This window comes from Corvus hawaiiensis, chromosome 12, assembly GCF_020740725.1.
Source record: "Corvus hawaiiensis isolate bCorHaw1 chromosome 12, bCorHaw1.pri.cur, whole genome shotgun sequence".
Taxonomy (NCBI): domain Eukaryota; kingdom Metazoa; phylum Chordata; class Aves; order Passeriformes; family Corvidae; genus Corvus; species Corvus hawaiiensis.
Window position 1 is genome coordinate 19,375,382 of NC_063224.1, and position 20,646 is coordinate 19,396,027.

Here is a 20,646-nt window from a genome sequence, read left to right on the forward strand (position 1 = left end):
TGAGGCAGGAGCCGTGCCGGGTGAGACAGGCTCTGAGGGGCCGATCCGAGCCGGGTGAGGCAGGAGCCGTGCCGGGTGAGACAGGCTCTGAGGGGCCGATCCGAGCCGGGTGAGGCAGGAGCCGTGCCGGGTGAGACAGGCTCTGAGGGGCCGATCCGAGCCGGGTGAGGCAGGAGCCGTGCCGGGTGAGACAGGCTCTGAGGGGCCGATCCGAGCCGGGTGAGGCAGGAGCCGTGCCGGGTGAGACAGGCTCTGAGGGGCCGATCCGAGCCGGGTGAGGCAGGAGCCGTGCCGGGTGAGACAGGCTCTGAGGGGCCGCTCCCAGCCGGGGCAGGCTCTGAGGGGCCGCGGGAGCCGCGCGTGTTCCCGCCCTGCCGCGGGTGCGGGGGTCCCACAGCCCGAAGGACCCTGCCCGAAACTTTGTGTTGGCCGGGCCCCCTCCCGAAAAGGGAGAAGCCCCTTCCCGGCCGTGCCCGCGGTGGGAGCGCAGAGGGCAGGGCAGGGCAGCGCCGAGACCCCGAGCAAAGGCTGTGACACAGCGAGTGCCTTTCGGGAATCAGGCTTTAAATCCGTCTGCAGTCGCAAATGAGCCCAACTTTCAAGAAATCTAAAGACTTGGTTATTTAGGACACGTTCTACTCGTGTGCATTGTGTTGCCTGTAAATATAAACCTTTGAAGAGCAAGTTATAAATATTAAAGCCTAAGTGCATAGGGGGAGTATGTGTATCAAATTTTAGACTAAATTTATGCCAACCCAGTTTGGCACACGCACGCCTGATGCATTCAAGCTGCACTCAAACAAATCAGGGAAGTTATTTGGTTTTACAATGGTAGGTGCCTGTTTCAGAGACTGGTGAATGACTTAACAATAATTAGCGTATTTATATAACACGTTGGTTATACGTGGGGTTTGGAATTTAAGAGGCATTAATATAATTTCCTGAGCAGGAGGGATTCCTGGAAATATGAAGCAATGGCTTGTTTGGCGTTTCCCCCCCACATACGAGCTACATCTGTGTGTGCACTCAGGGTCTGAGATGTGCAATCCTGCCCAGAGAGCAGGTGAACTCAATGTGTCTTCTACTCACATCTGGTACAAAACAAAAGCAAACTGCTATTAAGGACCTTTCTCTTAATTTTTCCCTTTTTTAGTTATTTTCTTCCATCTTCCTCTCATCTCTGGAAGCTCCATCAGTATTGGAATAGGCAGCAATTATTCCAATCTCCGTAAGTAATCTCTTTTTCTTTTTTTTTTAAACTGCATTATTGGCATGCTTTGCAGTCATGTACAGCTGCAGGAATATTATATTTAAAGTTCTCTAGCAGATAAACATCAATCCATTAAAAAGCAAATAGCTTCCTGACTGAGAAAAAACTGAGTTAACAGAAATGTTCTTAACCTTGTCATCTTCAGACAGACAAAACTCACAGAAATTACAGAATTGTCTGAACTAGAGGGGCATAAAATTTAGTGGCAGGTACAAATACTTCAATATTTTATCTTTACAAAAAAAATCCTCTTTTTCAGCATTTTCTGCCACAACAGCAAACTAGCAAACTGACAAATGAAGCACACTGACATCAGTCAAAATTTATAACATTTTGGCACTATTTAGTGAAACAAATGTTGCTAAAAATTACTTCCAGTCATTGAAATAAAACAATTCCTGACATTTGACTTCCTTCTGCTCTCCTTTTTATGACTGGCTTTTGTAATCATTACATGAAGTTTTTTTGAAAAAGGAATACAGCATTATAGGAGCCAATTATCCTTGTGTCACTGGTCTTATTTTGGCAGAAAACCATGTGCATGCAGGGAAGCAGGGCAGCACGTCCAGTGTCTTGGATGGAAGAATGCATAATGATAAAAATGCACACAAAACAATTAAACCCACCTAGAGCCCTCTTGGAGCAAGGGCTGCAGCTCAAGAAAAGCTGTGCTGAAATGTATCGTTAGACTGTGACTTTGTAACACTGTTCATGCCCATCCAGCCTGAGAAAACATACAATTAAGTGTGAAGTTTAAAGGAAGGACAGACAAGAAGTTCCCTTAATTTACTTTGGAACATACAAGGAGGAACAACAAAGTCATTCACAGACTAGAAATCATACCCTGTTTAATGTTTGCTGTCACAATCTATCGTGAAATTATTAATAGAGTCAAAACAGCTTCTGTCAGCAGTAGGGATTTGTAGGATCTATCACTAAGACAACTTTGGTAACTGGGAGAAGAGTTTGGTTGGTAAAGGTGAAGACAGTGCAAAACCAGGTAAATGCCAAGTGTTGTCTTTCAGATGGCCTGGTAATCCCTTAAACTCCTCCAAAAAAACACATTAAAGTTGGGCTGAAGAGCAACTGCAAAATAAGTAGCCGTTGCCTAATAGATGCCCAACTGGCATCACCCAAATCACAGAAAATACATAATAGCAGCACAAAAATGTTTGCATTGGTATAGCTACATTGGCAGTCTCCTCATTTGTTAGGTGGACTTGGCAAGAAAATCCCTGTGGTGTGCTGGTGTTGCTACAGGTCAATATTGCAAAAAGAATGCTGAGGTCATTTTCCCACAGAAGTGCTGGTTTTACATCATGCACAAAGTGATGTTTCCCAGCACTTCACTGCCGGACAGCTTTGTACTGCATTGGGTTTGGATTGGCAGAGCTCTGTAGTAGAACAATTGCAGCAAACACTTCAGAGGAGTCTGAGGGGTGCTCTCATTTCCAAGCAGGTGCCTACAGAATTAAGTGGTTTAGACCTTGGCTTTCCTTCGGCCTTAACTGAGTCCAGTTCAGCCACGCCTGACATTCTGGCCTTCTCCACAAGGGCTCTCAGCTTTAATTCCTGTAATGCCTAGATTCTGAAATGTTCTGCTGGCAGGAACAGATAATATTAACACAGTACCAGGTGGGCATTAGCCAGAAACCAAACTGTGGCTCATGGGATGCTTTTACAGCGAATGTGGAGAGACCAGAGTTATCTTATCCCAGGCTCTTTGGAGGTACCACAGGAAGAAGACTCCACAGTGGACTCTTCAGCTCTACAGAACTCATGTAGGCCAGGTACCAGACCCATTTGCTCTCCAAACACTGAATTTCCTAAGCAAGGACAATGGCTCAGGAGCAGGACTGCAGCTCTGCCCATACAGAGTCAGCTGTGCCTGGAGAATCCTGCTCTAGTCCAGGACAAAGGGGAAAAGTCACACGAACAAAGTCTAGGCAGGAGAATAGTCAGGGATGGAGCCAAGTGACTTCAACCACAGAGAGCCAAGGTGGGCTGACAGGGTCAGTGTTTAACAGAACTTCCTAATCAGAAATAGAATTTGTTTTGACTTTGTTGCTGTAGATGTTTCTTTCTGAGAGAAACATTGGATTTTCTTTGCACAGTATTTCTAGGTTTTAGCTGTGTTTGGATGGTTGGTTGGTTTTCAGAATAAAAAGTCAGATTTATCTCTAGAAAATAATGACAATGAGTATAAAGTATTAATAGGCTGTCATGAACCTCAGTCACTGTTTCAAATGCTTAAATGAAGGGGTCCAAAAACTGTCAGAGAAATAAAAAGGCAGAAAAATGGTTCTGTGCAAGCTACCTTCCCTTTCTGCATGTGCCTGCCTCCTCCACCTCCTTCCCAGCACTTCTGAGATTTATCTCTGAGGAAATTGGTTGTAGACACAAGTAAAAGCAAACAAACCAACTGATTATTCAATCAATTATCCAATACATATTATATATTATAAAAAGATAGTTATTTCCAGCTATTTAGTGACTCTAGAGTTATGTATTCAAATACTAAGTATTTGTGATAGTCCCATTCAATTACGTCCTTGCTTTTATATCTAAGAGCACAAGGAATGTCCAGAGATATGTAAAATGTTCATTTGCATACATGAATGACAAAAACCAAAGCTTTAAAATATACAGACAGCATTTTCAAATCCAGCACTAAGATTTCTTAGAACCTTTAGAGAGCCTACAAACTTATTCTAACTAAACTGAATTCTCTCACCAAATCAAGAAGGAACAGAAGCATTCCAACTGTGGCTCTCTGTGCATGAAAACCCACCTAAGACAGGCACAGGGACACACGTCCCACAGGAGCAAACTGCAGAAAATCCTCGTCCTGGAATCAGTAGAGCCACCTTGAGGCTGCCCCTCAGCGTTTGGCTCAGGGAGAGCAGAAGAGCACAGCTGGCTGCCAGCTGTGCTGCCACTGACTCCAGCACTGAGAGCTGCACCCTGAGACCCCAGGACAGTGAAAGGTTGAATAAACTTCTACTCATAAACAAGGAAATCTTTCTGTACACAGAAAGAATAAAATGCACTCTCCACTGCTGCAGACTTGGCAGTCTGCAGCTCTTGATGGCAAATCCTTTTTCCCACTCCAAACTCAGCCAGTTTAGTGCAGTTGTCCAGAGGCACAAACACAATTCCCAGTGACAGGGAGCCCATCAGCAGGAACATAACTGCACATCCCTAAGCATGGGTGGAGCCCAGTGCCTCAGTCCAAACCAGGGAAGAAACTGGGTGATTTGGGGTCTGTGCAAGTACCTTCAGGAGTGCTCCTGGCTGTCCTAGATTTGAGACATGCAGAAAGACTGGAGATTGCTTCCAGCTTTGGTGGGAGCTGGTGCCCTGGAGAGGTACAGGATGCCAGGGAGTTTAAGAGACAGCCTCATAGGGCTGCACCAAGACTTGTGCACAGCACAGCAGGACATCCCTTGCACTTGTAGGATGCCTCAAGAGGTGTCAGTGATCCAAGCACCAAGATTCACCAGCCTTCTTCAATCTCTCTTCTCTGTCAAGAATGACAGAAGCAAGGTAGGTCTGTGGTGCCAGACAGTGAGGGAGATGCACTGCAGTTGACCTCTCTTCTCTTAAGTGCACAGCAAAATTTAATCCCCAGATTAATCTGCTCTTTTCTTCCTTCGCTCTATTTTTTCCTCCAAGTGTGGATGTTTTCTGAAGGTGCCAAAGAGGTTCCCATCTCCTCTTCCTTAAGGGCATACCCCATATTTCCCTTGAGTTTTCCACAGAGCACTTCATGTTTTAATGACTCCAGCTGAGCAGAAAGGAAGGATATTCAAATACCTCCAGAACCATACCTTGGAATCCTTTGTTCCTCTCCGCTACTGAGTAATATCCAGCATCTTTCTGCCATCAATTTATTTTATGATGGCTTGAAATCATCTGTTACATCAAGAATAATTTCTTCACCTTTTAATTTGTTAGGCTGGAATCTGCACTGGGAAGGGATCCATTTCTCTCCCAGCCTGACAGTTTCTCACCCTCATGTGTGAGGATGTAAGCCAACAACTCCAAGTCATTCATTTCCATTGTACCTACTGACTTAATGCTTTAATTTCAAGCAGCTTCTCCCAACTCACACTTCCCCAATTCAAATAATAGATTAGGAAATAATAGATGCATAGTTCCTATGCACCTGCATTGCAAACACAGAGAGTCTAGTCCAAACCTGCTCCCTAGCAAATAAATAAAAAGATGCTTTAGTTTTTGGAGGGCACCTCATCAAGCTGCTACAAGCAGCCTATCAAGAAACCTCTCAGAGGAGAGTAGGGGGAGGTTTGGTTTCGATCCTGTTTGAGCTGTGTGTTCAAGCACCTAAAAACCTAGCAGATGCCCAGGTACCTTTCTGCAGAGCATCTCTCCAGGAGAGGTGGACTCCTCTGTAAAGCTTCCTTAGTGTCTCTGTCCTCAGATGCTTTGAAAACTTGGCCTCCAGCTCACAGCTGGCAGAAGCAATTCAGCTGGCTTTGACAGCATTTATGCAAACAGGGATTTTAGCTCCAAGACTTAAAACACTTATTACTGGAACTTCCTGAAATACCTCTGACTGTTTTTATAAAAATGACATTATATGACATTGGGAAGCCTACAGTCCTCAAGAACCTGTGTGAAGATAATTCACTAAACGATCCCATGATCCCTGTCTACTCTTAATGCAAACAGTGCTGTTATAACACTTTGTTTCTGTGGGTTCTTTAATTCTAAGTTTCTTATCTTTTAATTGCTGTTTTTAGTTGCAAGTATGTTAATCCCTCTGTTTCCATCTTTAAAATGAGGATTTGTCTTTCATCAATTGTTTTTTCCTTCATTGGCAAGCAATCTTTTTTAGTTTTATGGTTTAAGGAAAGCAGTTCTATAAGCATCTGATCTTTACAGGTTTTCAGCATCCTAGCTTTATTTTGAATTAGCTGCAAAACTGCTACAAGATTACTTCTACTTAAAAGCCCCAAGTAAAACCGAAGCTTAATCACTCTAGGTTCTGCACAAAATAACTGGCCTGGTCCTTTCAGATTACAAGTATCTAGAACACACAAAAGCTGGGAAGAGGAAAAAAAAGGCCGGTAGAAAAGTTAATTGCTTTAAATTACACAGGAACTTAAGGAGAAAGCCTGGCTCTCCAGGCTCCTGGGTTGGTGTCTGTCCATTACCTGGCACTGACTCTTGCTACAAGACAGGAATACTCTGAATTCAGTTTCTGCTTCCTGAGGACCTGTAATGTTTTTTACGGTTGGATGACAAACACAGGCGGGTCTCCCTTCCACTGGGGAAGGGATTTCTGCAGCAAGGCCTCGGGATTTAAAATGATGATTGTTACAAAAGAGATCCCAGATCCTCTTGGGGAGAGAGTAATTGTGAGCTGTTTAGACCCATTTGGAAGACCAGTTCTTACTAGGACCCCCTCATATTGAATTTTGCTTCTAATCCACACTTTGACATCTCTTATTAGCAGAAATCAGTATTTTGGTTATTTGCAAGCTAAACTACCGAGGTACAGACTGGCTGTTTTCACTCTCCAAACACACTCAGCACACAAGTCTTTGGGCCAAACAATTGGCAACAAGTACCAGGCTTTATTAAAGAAGTTGGTCACAGAAAACCCAACACAGAAGACCAGAGTTTGTAGAAATTTGTAGACCAGGTTTCCTTGTTGTCATATCAATGTATTGCCCTGAAACTTGCTCCAAGTGCAGTGGTTACACAGGGTAGCACAGGATCCTCACTCCCTGCTGAGCAGAGAAAAGGTAAAGCCCTGCTGCCTTGACCAGACAATAAAACTCTGAAAGGTAAATTAACTGGGGGTTATTTTATTTTATTTTATTTTACGACAAGTTGCTGGCTTATTGCAGCAGCCATTTTGACAAGTAGCCCAACAATATCTAGTCACTGGATATTGTAATACCAACTCTGCCTCAGAGACACATCCAGAGAGGAATGTGAATCCAAAGGGATTTCTGGTTTGGCCTGGAACTTGGTGCTAAGGGAGGAACACACACTCTGCAAAGAGGAGCAAAAAGGAGTAGCTATTTGGGGTGATTTTTGTGCATCATTTGAAGAGTACATCAAACTGCACTAATAATCACTCTCTTCACAGTAAACACATTTGTGGAATCAGATGTTCCTTTAGAAAGAATGTGGGACATTCAATAGTAGACTGAAAACAGTTCCAATGCATCCTGCTGGGTGCTCTGGCTGTACAGCACATCTCTGAGCAGCAGTCCCAACCAGAAATGCCAAGATGTTTAGGGAGAGCACAAAATCAGAATATCACCAATACTTTTTAATGACACAGACAATTTTAGAAAATACTTTCCTTTTAGAACAGCACAATCCTAAATGGAAACAGGAGTGGAAACTGTACTTTTGCCACTTGATCCTATTAATCAATCTGAAAGATATCTAAAATGGAAAAAAAATCCCTAAATTCAGGGCTTTATTTCTGTGTTTCTGATTTAAAAAAGAAAAAAGTTTCTACTGAATGAAGCAAGCTACAAATTGAAAATTTTCCTAAAGTTGGAGACATAAGATCTCCAACTCCTCAGGAGAGCTGCAGCATCCTGTAGAGGTAAAAACAAGAAGTTTTTCCCAGATTTTCAAATTATGATTCCCAAATACAGCCAAGGGCAACATGGTAAAATGCAGGGATAAAGGTGGTATCAAGGTACAGCAGTAGTATAGAAATGACATCCTGTGTCTGTCCCCTGGTTTAAGTTACTGCACATTCTTTAGTTGCCATCAATGCAAAAGTGCTGAGGAACTGGTGGGCACAAGAAGTCACCAGAGAGATAAGAATCTGTCTTCCTTATATTGTGTTTGGCACAGGTTTCTGTGTCATGCTCATCTAGATCATAGAAGCAGAGCATTAAACATCAGCCCAACGTGTGCCATGAGTGGTTCATTCATTATCACTCAGTGGCTGAGGTGAGAGCTGGGTACCCTTCTCAACAGAGACACAATTCAGGGGTCATGTGGCTAAAAACATTGGTATTACTGACACAGGACAATTAGCTGGAAACTATTACCTTTTATTATTGTATTTTAATGATGCAGATCAGTTTTCAACTTGTGGGTCAGTTTTTTCATCACATTTATATAATACTGCCCCAACCTAAATTTGACATGGCCATTTTGATGTTCCTAAGTTACCAGTTTCCACTTGCTAAATTCATCAAATGTGTGGTGATTTAGAATCCAAACCCCGCCAGGCCTCAGCACCCCATTGCATGGCCCTTGTGGTTGGGAACAGGTGGGTTTAGAACCAGAAAGGGCTTCTCTGAGAGAGGCTTTCTTAGCTCCCTGTCATCCTAGTAAAAATGGATTTCAAATCAATTTTAATTTTAAAGCATGCTCTGAAGGCAAAACATCTTGGCAACATGTACTGGGACAGAAGGATCACCTTGGGAAGTAATACATTTTTCCACAAGTGAAACAATCATTCTCAAAAGAATTTTCATTGCAAAGAACAGAAAGCACATTATTTGCTCAGTCAGTTTGTGATGCCTCTGTCCCTGCCTGGTGGCTGTACCTCACTTTCTTCCTCAAAAGAACATTGACATATTTTTAGTCTTCATAGTTTTGGTGATTATTTTACAGCTCCCTTTGAGAACAGATGGAAGATATGTATCATCTGGATTCACAAAACACATAATTTGCGCTTGCTACAGCTGGGAAAGGTTTGCACACCCATTTTTTTAACCATCATTGCACCCCACTGCTTCTCAGTCCAAAGGAAATTGGATCTGCCCATGTACTGTTTTATAGCTTACAATCTTAATGGTTCTCCCTGAGGATAACAAAACATCACTGTGGGTTTCTGGTGTTCTCTTAAAGGCCAGGTCCCAAAGTGACTTCCCCAGTCCACAACTGGCAGAACACAAAGCACAGCATTACCTATGTGACATGAGGTGTTTGGATTTAAGTGACCTTCAAAGTAGAGCCAGAGAAGTGGTGAAAGATAAAACAGGAATTTTATGTTAAAGGAACTGTAGAAAACTTTCATATGTCCAAAAAGCAGAGACATCATAGGCAGTGGTAGAGGAGAATTGTGTTGAACTGGTAAAAACAGGAGCAGTGAACAAGAAAGATACAAAAGGGTGTAAACTGGAGCAAGTTCAGAGGGGTTTAAAATAATTAGGGCCACTTTGAAGTAGAGTAGGAACTAAACAGATTTATGGAAGATATGAGATATTACCAGGATCAATTACTCCAATAAATTTCCTAATAATTACTTTTTTCCCTTTGCATCATCTTCCTTTTTTACAATTGCAATGACTGCGCAACCAGTCCAACATCAACAAAAGTTCCCATTTACACAAGGACTACTCTTGACACCACAGAGTATTATTGCTTAGCTTCTGCTTCTATTATTTTTTTAACTCTAAAAAAAAAAAACCCAAAACTAACAAAGCCACAAACAAACAACACCCTCAAAAATCCCCACAAACAAACAAAACAACCCACACCCAGACAGGAACTCCCACAGCTTTAATTGCTAGGAATTCCATGCCATTTTACCTCCAGTTGTCTGGGATCCCTGCCAGAAATGCAGAGGCCATTTGGGAGGTGCACCACGATTTTCTGAACGTACACAGTGATCTTGGTAGGTGGCAGAGCTGCCATGTCCAAGTGCCCGAGCTGAGATTTGCTGTGGCAGTGTGTTGTCAATGCTGGTGATGTTTATAAATTGGGGACACTGCCATCTTCCCCTGGAGCAGCTGTGCAGAAGGAGAAATCAGGAGCAATTACCCAAGCTGCAGGATTTTGCAGCTGTGAAGGGTGACAAAAGGTTCCAAATGAAAAATGCTGGAGAGCTAACAAACATCATGTAGCAGCAGTGCCTGTGCTCTGCTGGGTGCCAACCTGTGCCTCTGGGCCTGGATGCTCCAGAGCTCGTGCTCTTCAAGTTGGGCCTGAACTTCTGTTTGCCTCTGTTTGGAAAGTTTTAGATTGCTCACATAAAGCGGCCTGGATACAACCTGAATTCATAATACTCTACCGAAAATTAAAGCTGATTTCCAAAGAATCTTTCTGCACAAAGTTCTTCCTTGCCATACTTAAAAATATTTAATTTGGTCATTAATGAACTATTTTCTGTCTGTTTTACTTCTCCTTAGTGGAAGACTCTACATGTCAGTGCACACTCAGATGCACTTGTCAGACAATCATTTGCTTTTATGTACCATCCAAACAAGATCACTTTCAATAGCACTTCTGTTGAAATGGGAAAAAATTATAATGTATTCTTTGAATAATGTAGGAGGTTTTTACCCCTCTTCTCCTGGAAAATTTTCTGACTTTCTGATCTCCATAATTTGGTTTGTTCCTTATAGTATGTTAATAGATTTGTATCCTGAGAAACTGGAATATATTTACATGACAAGTTCTTCTTTCAGTGATTTGCTCAGTGGTTTAGATGGTTTGGTAGGACACTGAAACTCCATGGGATATTTTGTATTCTGAAGTTAAAGTGTAAAAAACAACAAAAAATACCCCATATATTTCCTTTCACTGAGCTTCCCCAACTCCTTTTTTAATTTTGTGTCATGCAGCTGCTGTTTGAATGTCTATGGACGTGAAAAGCCAAAGTGCTGCTGCTGTGGGCAAACCCTCAGAGCTTTTGGCCTGGGAAGGGGTGGCCCTGCTCAGATATGACAAGTGACACCAGTCCCACCCACACTCCCATTTCTCATGCAAATTTATTTTGTACAGGTGAATATTAGCATGACCTGAAACTGTTTTTCTGGCTGTTACCATCTCTCCTTTGAGAGGAGGAAATGTCTGATCATTCCTGTCTGTGTGCATAAAGATAAAAGGAACCACAGTGCACTATCAAAGGACAAAATAAAACTACTTTTTTCCCCCCTCTAGGCAGAGAGGAGTGATTCAGTTTTCCACTCAGCCCCCCAAACTCAACACTAGTCCTGGGATGTGTCTTCCATCATTTAATTGAGGGGCCAGTAAAACATTTGGCCTCAGGCAGAGCTGCAGACCCTACTGGATAGGATTTCATGTCTCTGTAAACCAACCTTGAGTTTATGTCTCCATAAATTCACCCAAGGCTTTATTAAGAGTGTTGAAAAAATCCCTCCCTACTCTGCCAGACTTAGTTCCTACCCTCACCTGTCCGACCGGAAAGGGACCATGACAGAGTTGTACTTACAGCTAAGGTGGTCTTAATCCAGTCCTTCAGGTTTATGCAAGATAACAGATCTCTTTTTCTTCCCATTTAACCATTTTGTGTCTTTGTGGGCAAAGATGGATTGTTTGGGTTTGGATGTTTGAGCAGGTAAGGCAGCCAGAAGGCTCAGAGACACAGTAGCCTTGTGATTTCTCTGGTGTGCTTCCCCTAGACCTCATCTGGCTCAAACCCAATTTCAATGACCAGAACAACAGGACGTGAAGTATTTGTTTCAGTCTGAGACCTTTTTCAGGTCTGACAAAGAAGAGACAGTGCATTCATCCAGCTGGGGCTTTCAAAAGCAGCAAGATTGACTTTCAAGAGACGCGTGGCTTTGTTGCTCAGGAAGGAATTGCTTGTTACACAATCATCTATTGTTTCTCTTCCTTTCAGATGAACTGAGCATTCTGCTGAGTAAAAAAGAGCCATATTGTGGTGACAGACTCTGCCTTTTACTCTGGCTGTGCTGTCACTAGAAGGGGGACTATGGCAGAGTCCACATGTCTTTCAAACTCTGCTCAAATGAGTTACCCTTCACTTTCCTGAATCATGCCACCACATCCTGTGAATGTGAGTCCATCTGCTCACCAACTCAGTGTCTGTAGCAATATGCTGTTCTGAACAACAGGTTTGATCTGGGTTTGCTGTTGCAAGGACATGGGTATTTAGAGGCTTATTTATTCATATGTCTAAATCATTCATACTGGATGCTGAGTTCAAGGACAATGTGTGGTTCAGGCAGCAGAGGTAATGGAAGATGTGGTCAAGCTCAGAGTGCATTAAGCTAATGTATTATGAAAGCTACTGCTCTGAAATGCCAGCTGAGGAGAGAGAAGGAAGAAAAAAGCCTAAGAAAGGCAGTTGCCATTGCCAGAAACAATTAGGCACTGGAAGCTCTGCAGAGCAGTGGCTGCTGGCTGGGCCTCTGCATCTGGAAGTGGAATGTGAATAATCAAACCGTCTCACAGCTGACTCAAGTAATGCTTGGCCAGGGGAGAGGGAAGAATTACTGCCAGGTCAGAGCTATCCAGTGTATTTAAAGGAGTCATGGGGTATTTTTTATACAGAGTGCAGATGGTTTTAGCCATTTGTTTTAAAACCAGATTTGTTGCAAAGGAGTTGGAGGTGTTGGAAGATCTCTGATGAACACAAGGGTGCTGCAGTCTCAGCAGCTGCTGTTTACAAGCAAACTTGGAGATGTAACCACCTCAGCTTCTTCAGTTCCTGCTTTGTGCTTGTTATATTTACACGTTAATGTCAAGCTACAGTTTTAACACTGAAACCTTCCTTTTAGCATACCCACTTTGTAACACTAGCAACATCTAAGAGGACAAACTACTTTTAGACCTCTATTCTACACACTACAAATAGCACTGATCACATGCTGTCACTAATTAGAAGAAGTACTTGGAGCGTTGTGGATTTTAGTTACCATGACATTTTACACAGAAGAACATGGCCTCAGTTTTGCAGAAGGACCAGAAGTTACAATGGCAGAGTGGACTGTAAAGACACTTCAGGTGAAAGTGAAAATGAGATTCAGGAGTCAGTCTAGGGCACCCCATCCTCGAATGGGCATGAGATACATGGAGGTAAAACGCAGAGTAAAAACCCTCTGGATATGCAGATTGTGGACACCAGGCCCTCACCACCATCCCAGCTTGGCCCCACCCACTCCCACTATTCCCAGAGCAGTTCCAGCCCTACATAATGCTCGGACAACGGAGCAGCATCCAGGTCAGATACATGGAGCACAAAAGATTATGACTTTGTATTGGGAATTCCCAAGGTTTACAGTTAATGTGCATGTGAGGAACATAAGACCTGAATTTAGGCGAGATCTCAGGTTCTTACACTCTGCATTGGTAACCTAATCAGCAGAGACTACACCTAGACATAAGGTTGTCATTTTTCCTCTGAGAGAACATATTGGGTGTGGCTGCGGAAGGTTTAATGGGAACGCACCAGTTTGGATGATCTTGCACTTTGCCAAGATCCCATGATAACCTTTAATCAATTTACATTGCCCATAGAATCTGTTCTTTTCTGCCCTTCTATAAAGGTGTGCATAAAGTAGTGACTGGCAACAATCTCCTTAATATATGTAAATATATTTTTCTCTAAATGCAAAGCTGTCAATTCAGTGCTAATAAAAACCTGCAGCAATGACAGCTGACAAAATAAGAGTCAAGTACTCACAGGTTTGCTCTGAACACGTTACAGTCGTTAAGAGCTCCAAACCAACAGAGCAATTTACAGGAGGGCACAGAACTCAGGAACTGCCTACAGGAAAATTCATTATTTGTCAGTGGAAGGACTGATGATCTTCAGTCTTCACAGACTGACTCTTCACAAGTGAACCTGGGAGCAGAGTGTCACCACTGAGGCACCACCAGCTGTCACCCCACAGACACAGAAAGGGTCCAGACAAGGGGTGCCAAAGCTCCTCTGCAAGACCTGTTAGAGAGCAGCAGCCACAGCAAAGCTCCCCAGAAGGACTGAATTACACCTGGTGCAGCATTCCCTTCAGTGCCAGCCTGCCCAGAGCAGCACCGCTGCCCAGGAATGCAGGACAGATCCAGCTGGAATCCAAGAGCTGCCAGGCAGATTTCCATAGGAGTTGTGTTCACATCAGGAAGTCATCAATGAACATGTGGCTAAATCAGCGCATGAAAAAGTACTTGTGTATCAAACCCCCACCTCTGTGACTAATGTATAGGTAACATTATGTAAGGTATATAATTATATAACTAACATATCAGGGATGAGGATATATCTAAATATATATCATATATATGTATCATGTTTATTACTGTTCTCCTATCTGTGTGCAGGATAGAGGCACTCCACTTGAATCATTCACTGTTCTTATTTCTAACTTTCTGGTTTTGTAACACTGGCATCTAAACATTTATCCCGTAGGGTAGAAAACACCTTGGTTCCTTCAGAATGTGTTTGGTATTTGGTATACTTGGTGCACTTGGTTCATCCTAATACATTTTAGGAGATTTAGGACTTCCTGGCAGGATCCAAGCACCTTGTGTTGCCTGCCGAGGCAACAGTCATTTAAAGTACTACATCCTTGAGCCATAAAGCATGAATGAAAATACCTGACTTTTACATGTTAGTTACCATTATTCTTTCTCATCTTAAATTTGTTTGATTCACTTTACAGTTAATGGCATCTTGATTTAGAAATTTAATTTTCTTTTTATTTTGGCCAAGAAAAACTTAATCTACTTCATATGAAACCCGTAAATAATAAAAACAGGTACCAAGAAGGGAATATAGTTCCCTTTATAGCATGTTTTTCTGTTAAATAATTATTAATAGACACTTTTAAAGCTTGTGTCAATCATATCACTCATCCATTAGATGTGTGTCCTTGGACAATTTCTCATGCTGCTTAATGACACTGATTAAAAATGCAAGTAGATACATCACATAGGATTTCTGTTTATTTATTTAGAGGCTTTCAGCGATATGGGGATTGCCACCTTTTTTTAATTGAAAAGGATTTTATATAGATAAAACAGGAGTAGATAGGGAGGGAGGGAGATGGATAGATAGATAGATAGATAGATGAAATTTACTTTCATATTATTATTTCAACAACCTAAAAATCTTTTGATAAATGGCTTTAAGTGACTTTAAATTTGTTTTTTAACAACAGGCAAGTGCAGCACACCATAAAGTTACAGCTATCGGACTGTCAGTACTAAAACTCTATGGCCATCATCTCCCCACATTAGTTTAGAGGCCACATCTGCATCCCCCACATTCCAACACACAAATTTCCAGTGGAAATTGGAACCTCCTGCTAAATTACTGTTTCTTCAAGGACAAAAACTGACACAATATTTTCTGAATCCCAATGCTGGTAGCCAGCAGTGCTCCCACAGTTCTGTGTGTTTCTGATTCACATTAGGAGGGTGCAGCAGGACCTATTACTCCCTGTAGTTATGATGAATTAACTGCAGAGGAGGAGGAGAAAAAAGAACAGCTGTTAAGGCTTTTTTTAAACCCAAGCAAAACCTGTAGTCCAAATCTCTGCCACACAATATGGTGCTCCTTGACTGCAAGTGCCTCAGTGGATGCTAAGCAGATGTTTTGAAATTAATTTCCCCTGGGCTGGAAGTTTATAATTCTCATAATAAATCATAATGTAAAACTAGTGCATAGATAGGTTAAAATTTCCATCCTTAGTGTGTTACAAACAAATAATTTCTGCACTAAAATAATATAGCAGAATAAAGCTATGTTCCACCTTTTGAGCTGTCTGTGAAAACAGCCCTTGTCAAAGCTGTTGTTCATTACCAGCCAGGAAGGACAGCTTCATATCTGAATGGGAGGCTGAATCAGCTCCTCAGATTTTCCCCACAGCTTCCCTGCAGGAAGTTTTCTGTGAACCTCAAGAATTACAGGGAGAGTAACCCCCAACAAAAGGGGAAAAACTATCAGGTAGAAGTTCTTCACCAGCATCTGTTCCTGCTAAGAGCTTGACCCTGACTAAGTAAGCTTGAGATTACTTCCTCAGCCTAAAAATGTGTGAGCCCAGGAAGCCCACACATTGTACTCTACAGAGGGGGGGGGTGTCCCTAGGTGCCATTGGGATCACAATCCCTGCTTCTAATGGAAGGATTGGACACACAAATACTGCACAGCACTCAACAGGCCAGCAGATGAACCCTCCAAGTACTACTACCAGGCTGTTTTCCATCTAATTAGCAAAGCAATTTTGTGATAGAATCAATTAACTACAGTGCCAGGCAGATGGTGATACAGCCATGCGGTGTGCAGAGCTCTGTCTCTTAAATTCATTATCTGGAATATTTATCAAAGTCAAAAAGCCTTTCAATGCTGATAGCATGCTTTACTGTGTTATTTTGGTCTGCTCTATTTCAATTTTGTTCCAATTCTTTCCCCCACCTCTGGCTTTCCAGAAACCCAAATATCTTTCAGTAAAGCCAAAACAGCACTTATAAAAAAACCATTTGTGTTATAAACAGTAATGGCAACTGGTGGTAATGCAGCACATACACCTTTCTAGAACTCCTTTATCTTTTGGAACCCTGCTGAAAATTCTGTACAATAATTTTACTTTCAAACATACATGAAGCTGGAAAATGAGAACCATTTCTGATGTTTCTGAAAAACAGTACAGTTCACCCTCCAGTAAATACCCACAAGCAGGACTTAATTACTTTTTGTTTCTACTCACAAGCAAATCTATCATTAGCTTTTGAGATCATGGAAATTTTGGTGGACTACAACTGCACAGGGATTCCCAAGGAGGCTGACCATGTGCAACTTTATTTGGAAAAACCCCCCAGCAATTCAGTCTCAGCTATCAGCTAACAGAACAGACCAGTCACGCAGAGAACTGGGATAAAATATAGCCACCAAAGTAAAACAAAGGGATGCATTTCCTATTGCCACAAGAAAACTTCCCCATCAGTCTGAAAGCTGGTCAATCATTCCTGTCAATGCTGGAGTTCTTAAAAATGAATCACAGAAGCGTGGTGGGGTTTTGCTTTGGACTGGACTAGATCATCTCTGACGGAACTTAGGTTTAAACCAGCAGCTGTGGCGCAATCATTCAGGCCATTAAACAAAAACTTAAATTCAGATTCTAGAATCCCTAAGCATGGAAGGTTATGCTTGGTGCAGGTTGGAAAACAAAAAGCTTTCCCACTCCATACCCATTGGAAGGTTATTAGTCCAGTTCTCTTTTTTGGTCAGAGAAAGCCTTTTCTCTTTAAACAGATAAATAAATGGCCAAGTTCTTCAGTCTGTTCTATGTGCCCACTGTGCATTCACTCCAGGGGCTTCTGGATTGGCCTGTCACTAAGGAATATTCATGAGATCTGCATCTTAAAACACTGGCAGCTCATCAGCCATGGAAGCAGATTAATGACAGATGGAAAGGAAGATGACTTTCAAAAACCTCCTGCCCACTGTGCCATTAGTACCTAATCCAATATCCTGGAGTCCTGTTCTTGAGCCTCGGAGAGAATCAAACCCTTTGTTCTGGCATTGATAAAATCAGATTCAGTGGTGTCTACAGCAGTGACCAGGCTTCAGCACTCATTAGATAAGAGATTGCTTTTTATCAGCCATGCAGGATCTCAGAAATGAGAAGGGCAAAGCAAAAAGAGATGCTAAGAAAGGAATTCAGAAAAGAATACCAAGAAAAGGGGGAAACCAACACAGGCAGCTCTTTCTCAGCCATGTCACACCACTTTTACACACACAGCTGTAAGAACGAAGCCACAGTGTTCTGAGGAGATCCACTACTGTTGGGGACAGGAATGAAGCCACGGGGTTTTGAGATCCACCACTGTAGTGGGCAGTCTGCTCACACTGGGGGGCAGTCTGCTCACACTGGCAGGGCTGTTCAGTCATGAGCAAAAGGCAGAGGCATCCCATGTTTTCTGTTTGAGACAGGGAGAGAGATTCCCCAGGGCTTACACACAGAATGGTGCTTGTAAAACAGAGGATTTACAGGATTTTACACATCCTTTCACACCTAGACATGTGCAGAAAAAGCTTTGTAGCCAGCCAAGGTAAAGTGAATTTTCAGGGAAGGAACAGAGAAAAAACTTGGGTCCTCAAAATCAACATCCACAGTGTCTATTGAGAGTATGAGTGGACTTTCCAGGGAGGCTGTATTCCAGGACAGATTTCCATCATATGTTCAGCATATTGCTGCAAGATGGAAAACATCTGTGCTATTGCCACAAACCAGCTTGGCAGGAAGAGCCTGAACAAGTGGTGGATCAAACAAGAAGAATGTGGGAGGAGGGAATCTTTGTTCTTTTTGTAGCACCTCACACACACAGTTTCCCAGCCATGACTCCTGGGCATTATAGTTATGTAAGAGTAACAGTTCCCATATGCTGAGCCACAGCTCCAAAACTCCTAAAAGGCTGTTTAGGGCATCACAGTAACCAACAACAGCCTGAGAAGCCACGTGCGTGATTCATGGAGAGGATTCCAAGCCAGCCCTCAGTGTGTGCTTACCAGAGCTGATGTGTGCATACACACAAATACACACAGCTCTGCAAAGGAGGGGCTTCATGCAGAAAGAAAAAATAAAATATAACTTGATACTTCCCATTTTATTACTAGAGTAATTAAACAGTGCATAGAAAAACTTCAAATAATTCTGTCGTGAAGATTATAGTTAAGGCTCATGTTAACAGGAGGTTTCTGTTTGTTCCAAGAGCTGCATCTCCACAGCCAAGCCCCAGATTGCCTCTCTGGGGAGCACCTCAGGCCTTTGGGATTCATCATCTCCATCCCTCTCCAGCAGCTTTATATAAAGCCATGTATATAATCCTGCCTATGCAAAGTCTTCTCTAGGTAAAAAAGATAAAGGAGGGAGGGAAAGGGAAAAAAAAACCCATCAGCATGCAATTTGTGGGCAGCTTAGGAAATAAATTCTTATAATCATGCTGACTAATTTGGAAAGAAAAAATAATGCCGAAATAAAAAATAAAAACTCCATATTGCAGGATTAGACCCCAGAATTTAGTTAATTGTTACCATCCATAGCTGTCCTAGCTTTCAGAGACAAAATAATTACTTCCTAGCTTACTCTGAGAGCTTAATTTTAGCATTTAGGACGCAAAACCCTGGCATAAAAGTATTGCATTTAATGTGCATCTACCATGAAATTCAGCCTAATGGGAAAGAACATAAACTGTTTAAAGTGTATTGCAAGTATGAATATATTTGCCTATTCCTTTCTGTCTCAGTCAACCAGAATCCCCACAAGATAAAACCACATTCCTGTGTTTTTCTTCCTCTCCCTTTCTCTTTCCTGTGCTCTCTTTTCCCGACTGAGGGTGGGTTTTGCTGTTAAATCCTCTTCAACAGGAAGTAGAACCACTTCTAGGACTTAACAAAAGCATTGTCCTGCATGTACTCAGGGGAAGCTGCCCTGAGAAGCAATGCATGGATTTATTCCAGTTGAGAAAACAAGCTAATATTTCCCCTGCTGGAAGAGAAGATCAAATGTATGACCTTTGCTCAAGGGTTAACCACATATTTCTCAGAAAATACACTTGGAAAACTGGTGCTGACCTGTAGCACTTAAGATGTTCTTGCCTTCATCTCCCCTTTGTCCAGTCCTCCACCACTCATTTAGCATAAAGCTAAAGCACACAAAGATTTGAGCTGTCTTTTAGTGTCTCAATTTACCTTTCTCCTTTTTTTAGGCTGTATTTTCTATGTAGAGGCTTTCCAGAAACCACGAGAAAGTAAAATGAAAGGGTAAAATTCTGCTTCAGGTTTAAACATACATTTTCATGGGAACCAAAGAATTCACCCCACTGAGGCCAAAGAGACTCATAAGCTGTGTAATCATTGCTACCAGTCCCAAGGGTTACATGAGTGGAGGCTTTCAGCTCAAAGAAATTGTATTTTATATAACTTGACATTTCTCATTTTATTACTAGAGTAATTAAACACTGCATAAAGTACCTTAAAATAATTCTGTCATGAAGATTTTAGTTAAGGCTCATGTTAACAGGAGGTTTCTGTTTGTTCCAAGAGCTGCATCTCCACAGCCAAGCCCCAGATTGCCTCTCTGGGGAGCACCTCAGGCCTTTGGGATTCATCATCTCCATCCCTCTCCAGCAGCTTTATATAAAGCCATGTATATAATCCTGCCTATGCAAAGTCCTCTCTAGGTAATCCTGCCTGGAGTCAACCAGGATGGTGAACAGCATCTTGTCAGGAGACTCTTGAGGAAAATACGTTTGAACACCATCCAGACTTGGATTTTGGACAGTTCTTGTCAGAAAAGCCAATTCCAAGAGAGGCACGGTGCTGTTAGTTAAACATCCATTGCATAAACACAACAGCACTTGAAATATTACGTATTGAAAACATTAAACGTTAACCTAATGACTGCATTCTTTGTTTCCATTCATTTCATTGCATGCCCTTTTAGAGCTGGTCCAGCTGAAGAAAAGGAATTTGCAATTTCACTGTTCTCTTGCAAATTTGTACCCAGGCTTCTCCTAGTCCTTGCCAGCAATTCCAGGGAAGTCACACAGACCTTCTCCAGATTGTCAGAGACAGGCAGGTATTTGGAGGGGCATTTCAGACAGGTTCAACCTCCCTGGAGGTGCACCCAGGCCCTTCTTACTGGCCAAATGGG

General features: G+C 42.3%; 1 protein-coding gene across 1 annotated transcript in view; it reads left to right on the top strand.

Moving 5' to 3' along the window:
- BEAN1 (brain expressed associated with NEDD4 1) overlaps nt 1-20,646 on the top strand; it is a 57,633-nt gene that overhangs the window by 749 nt on the left and 36,238 nt on the right. Inside the window, 1 exon segment of the mRNA XM_048316909.1 lies at nt 1,154-1,228. Coding sequence (XP_048172866.1) covers nt 1,154-1,228 — 75 coding nt within the window.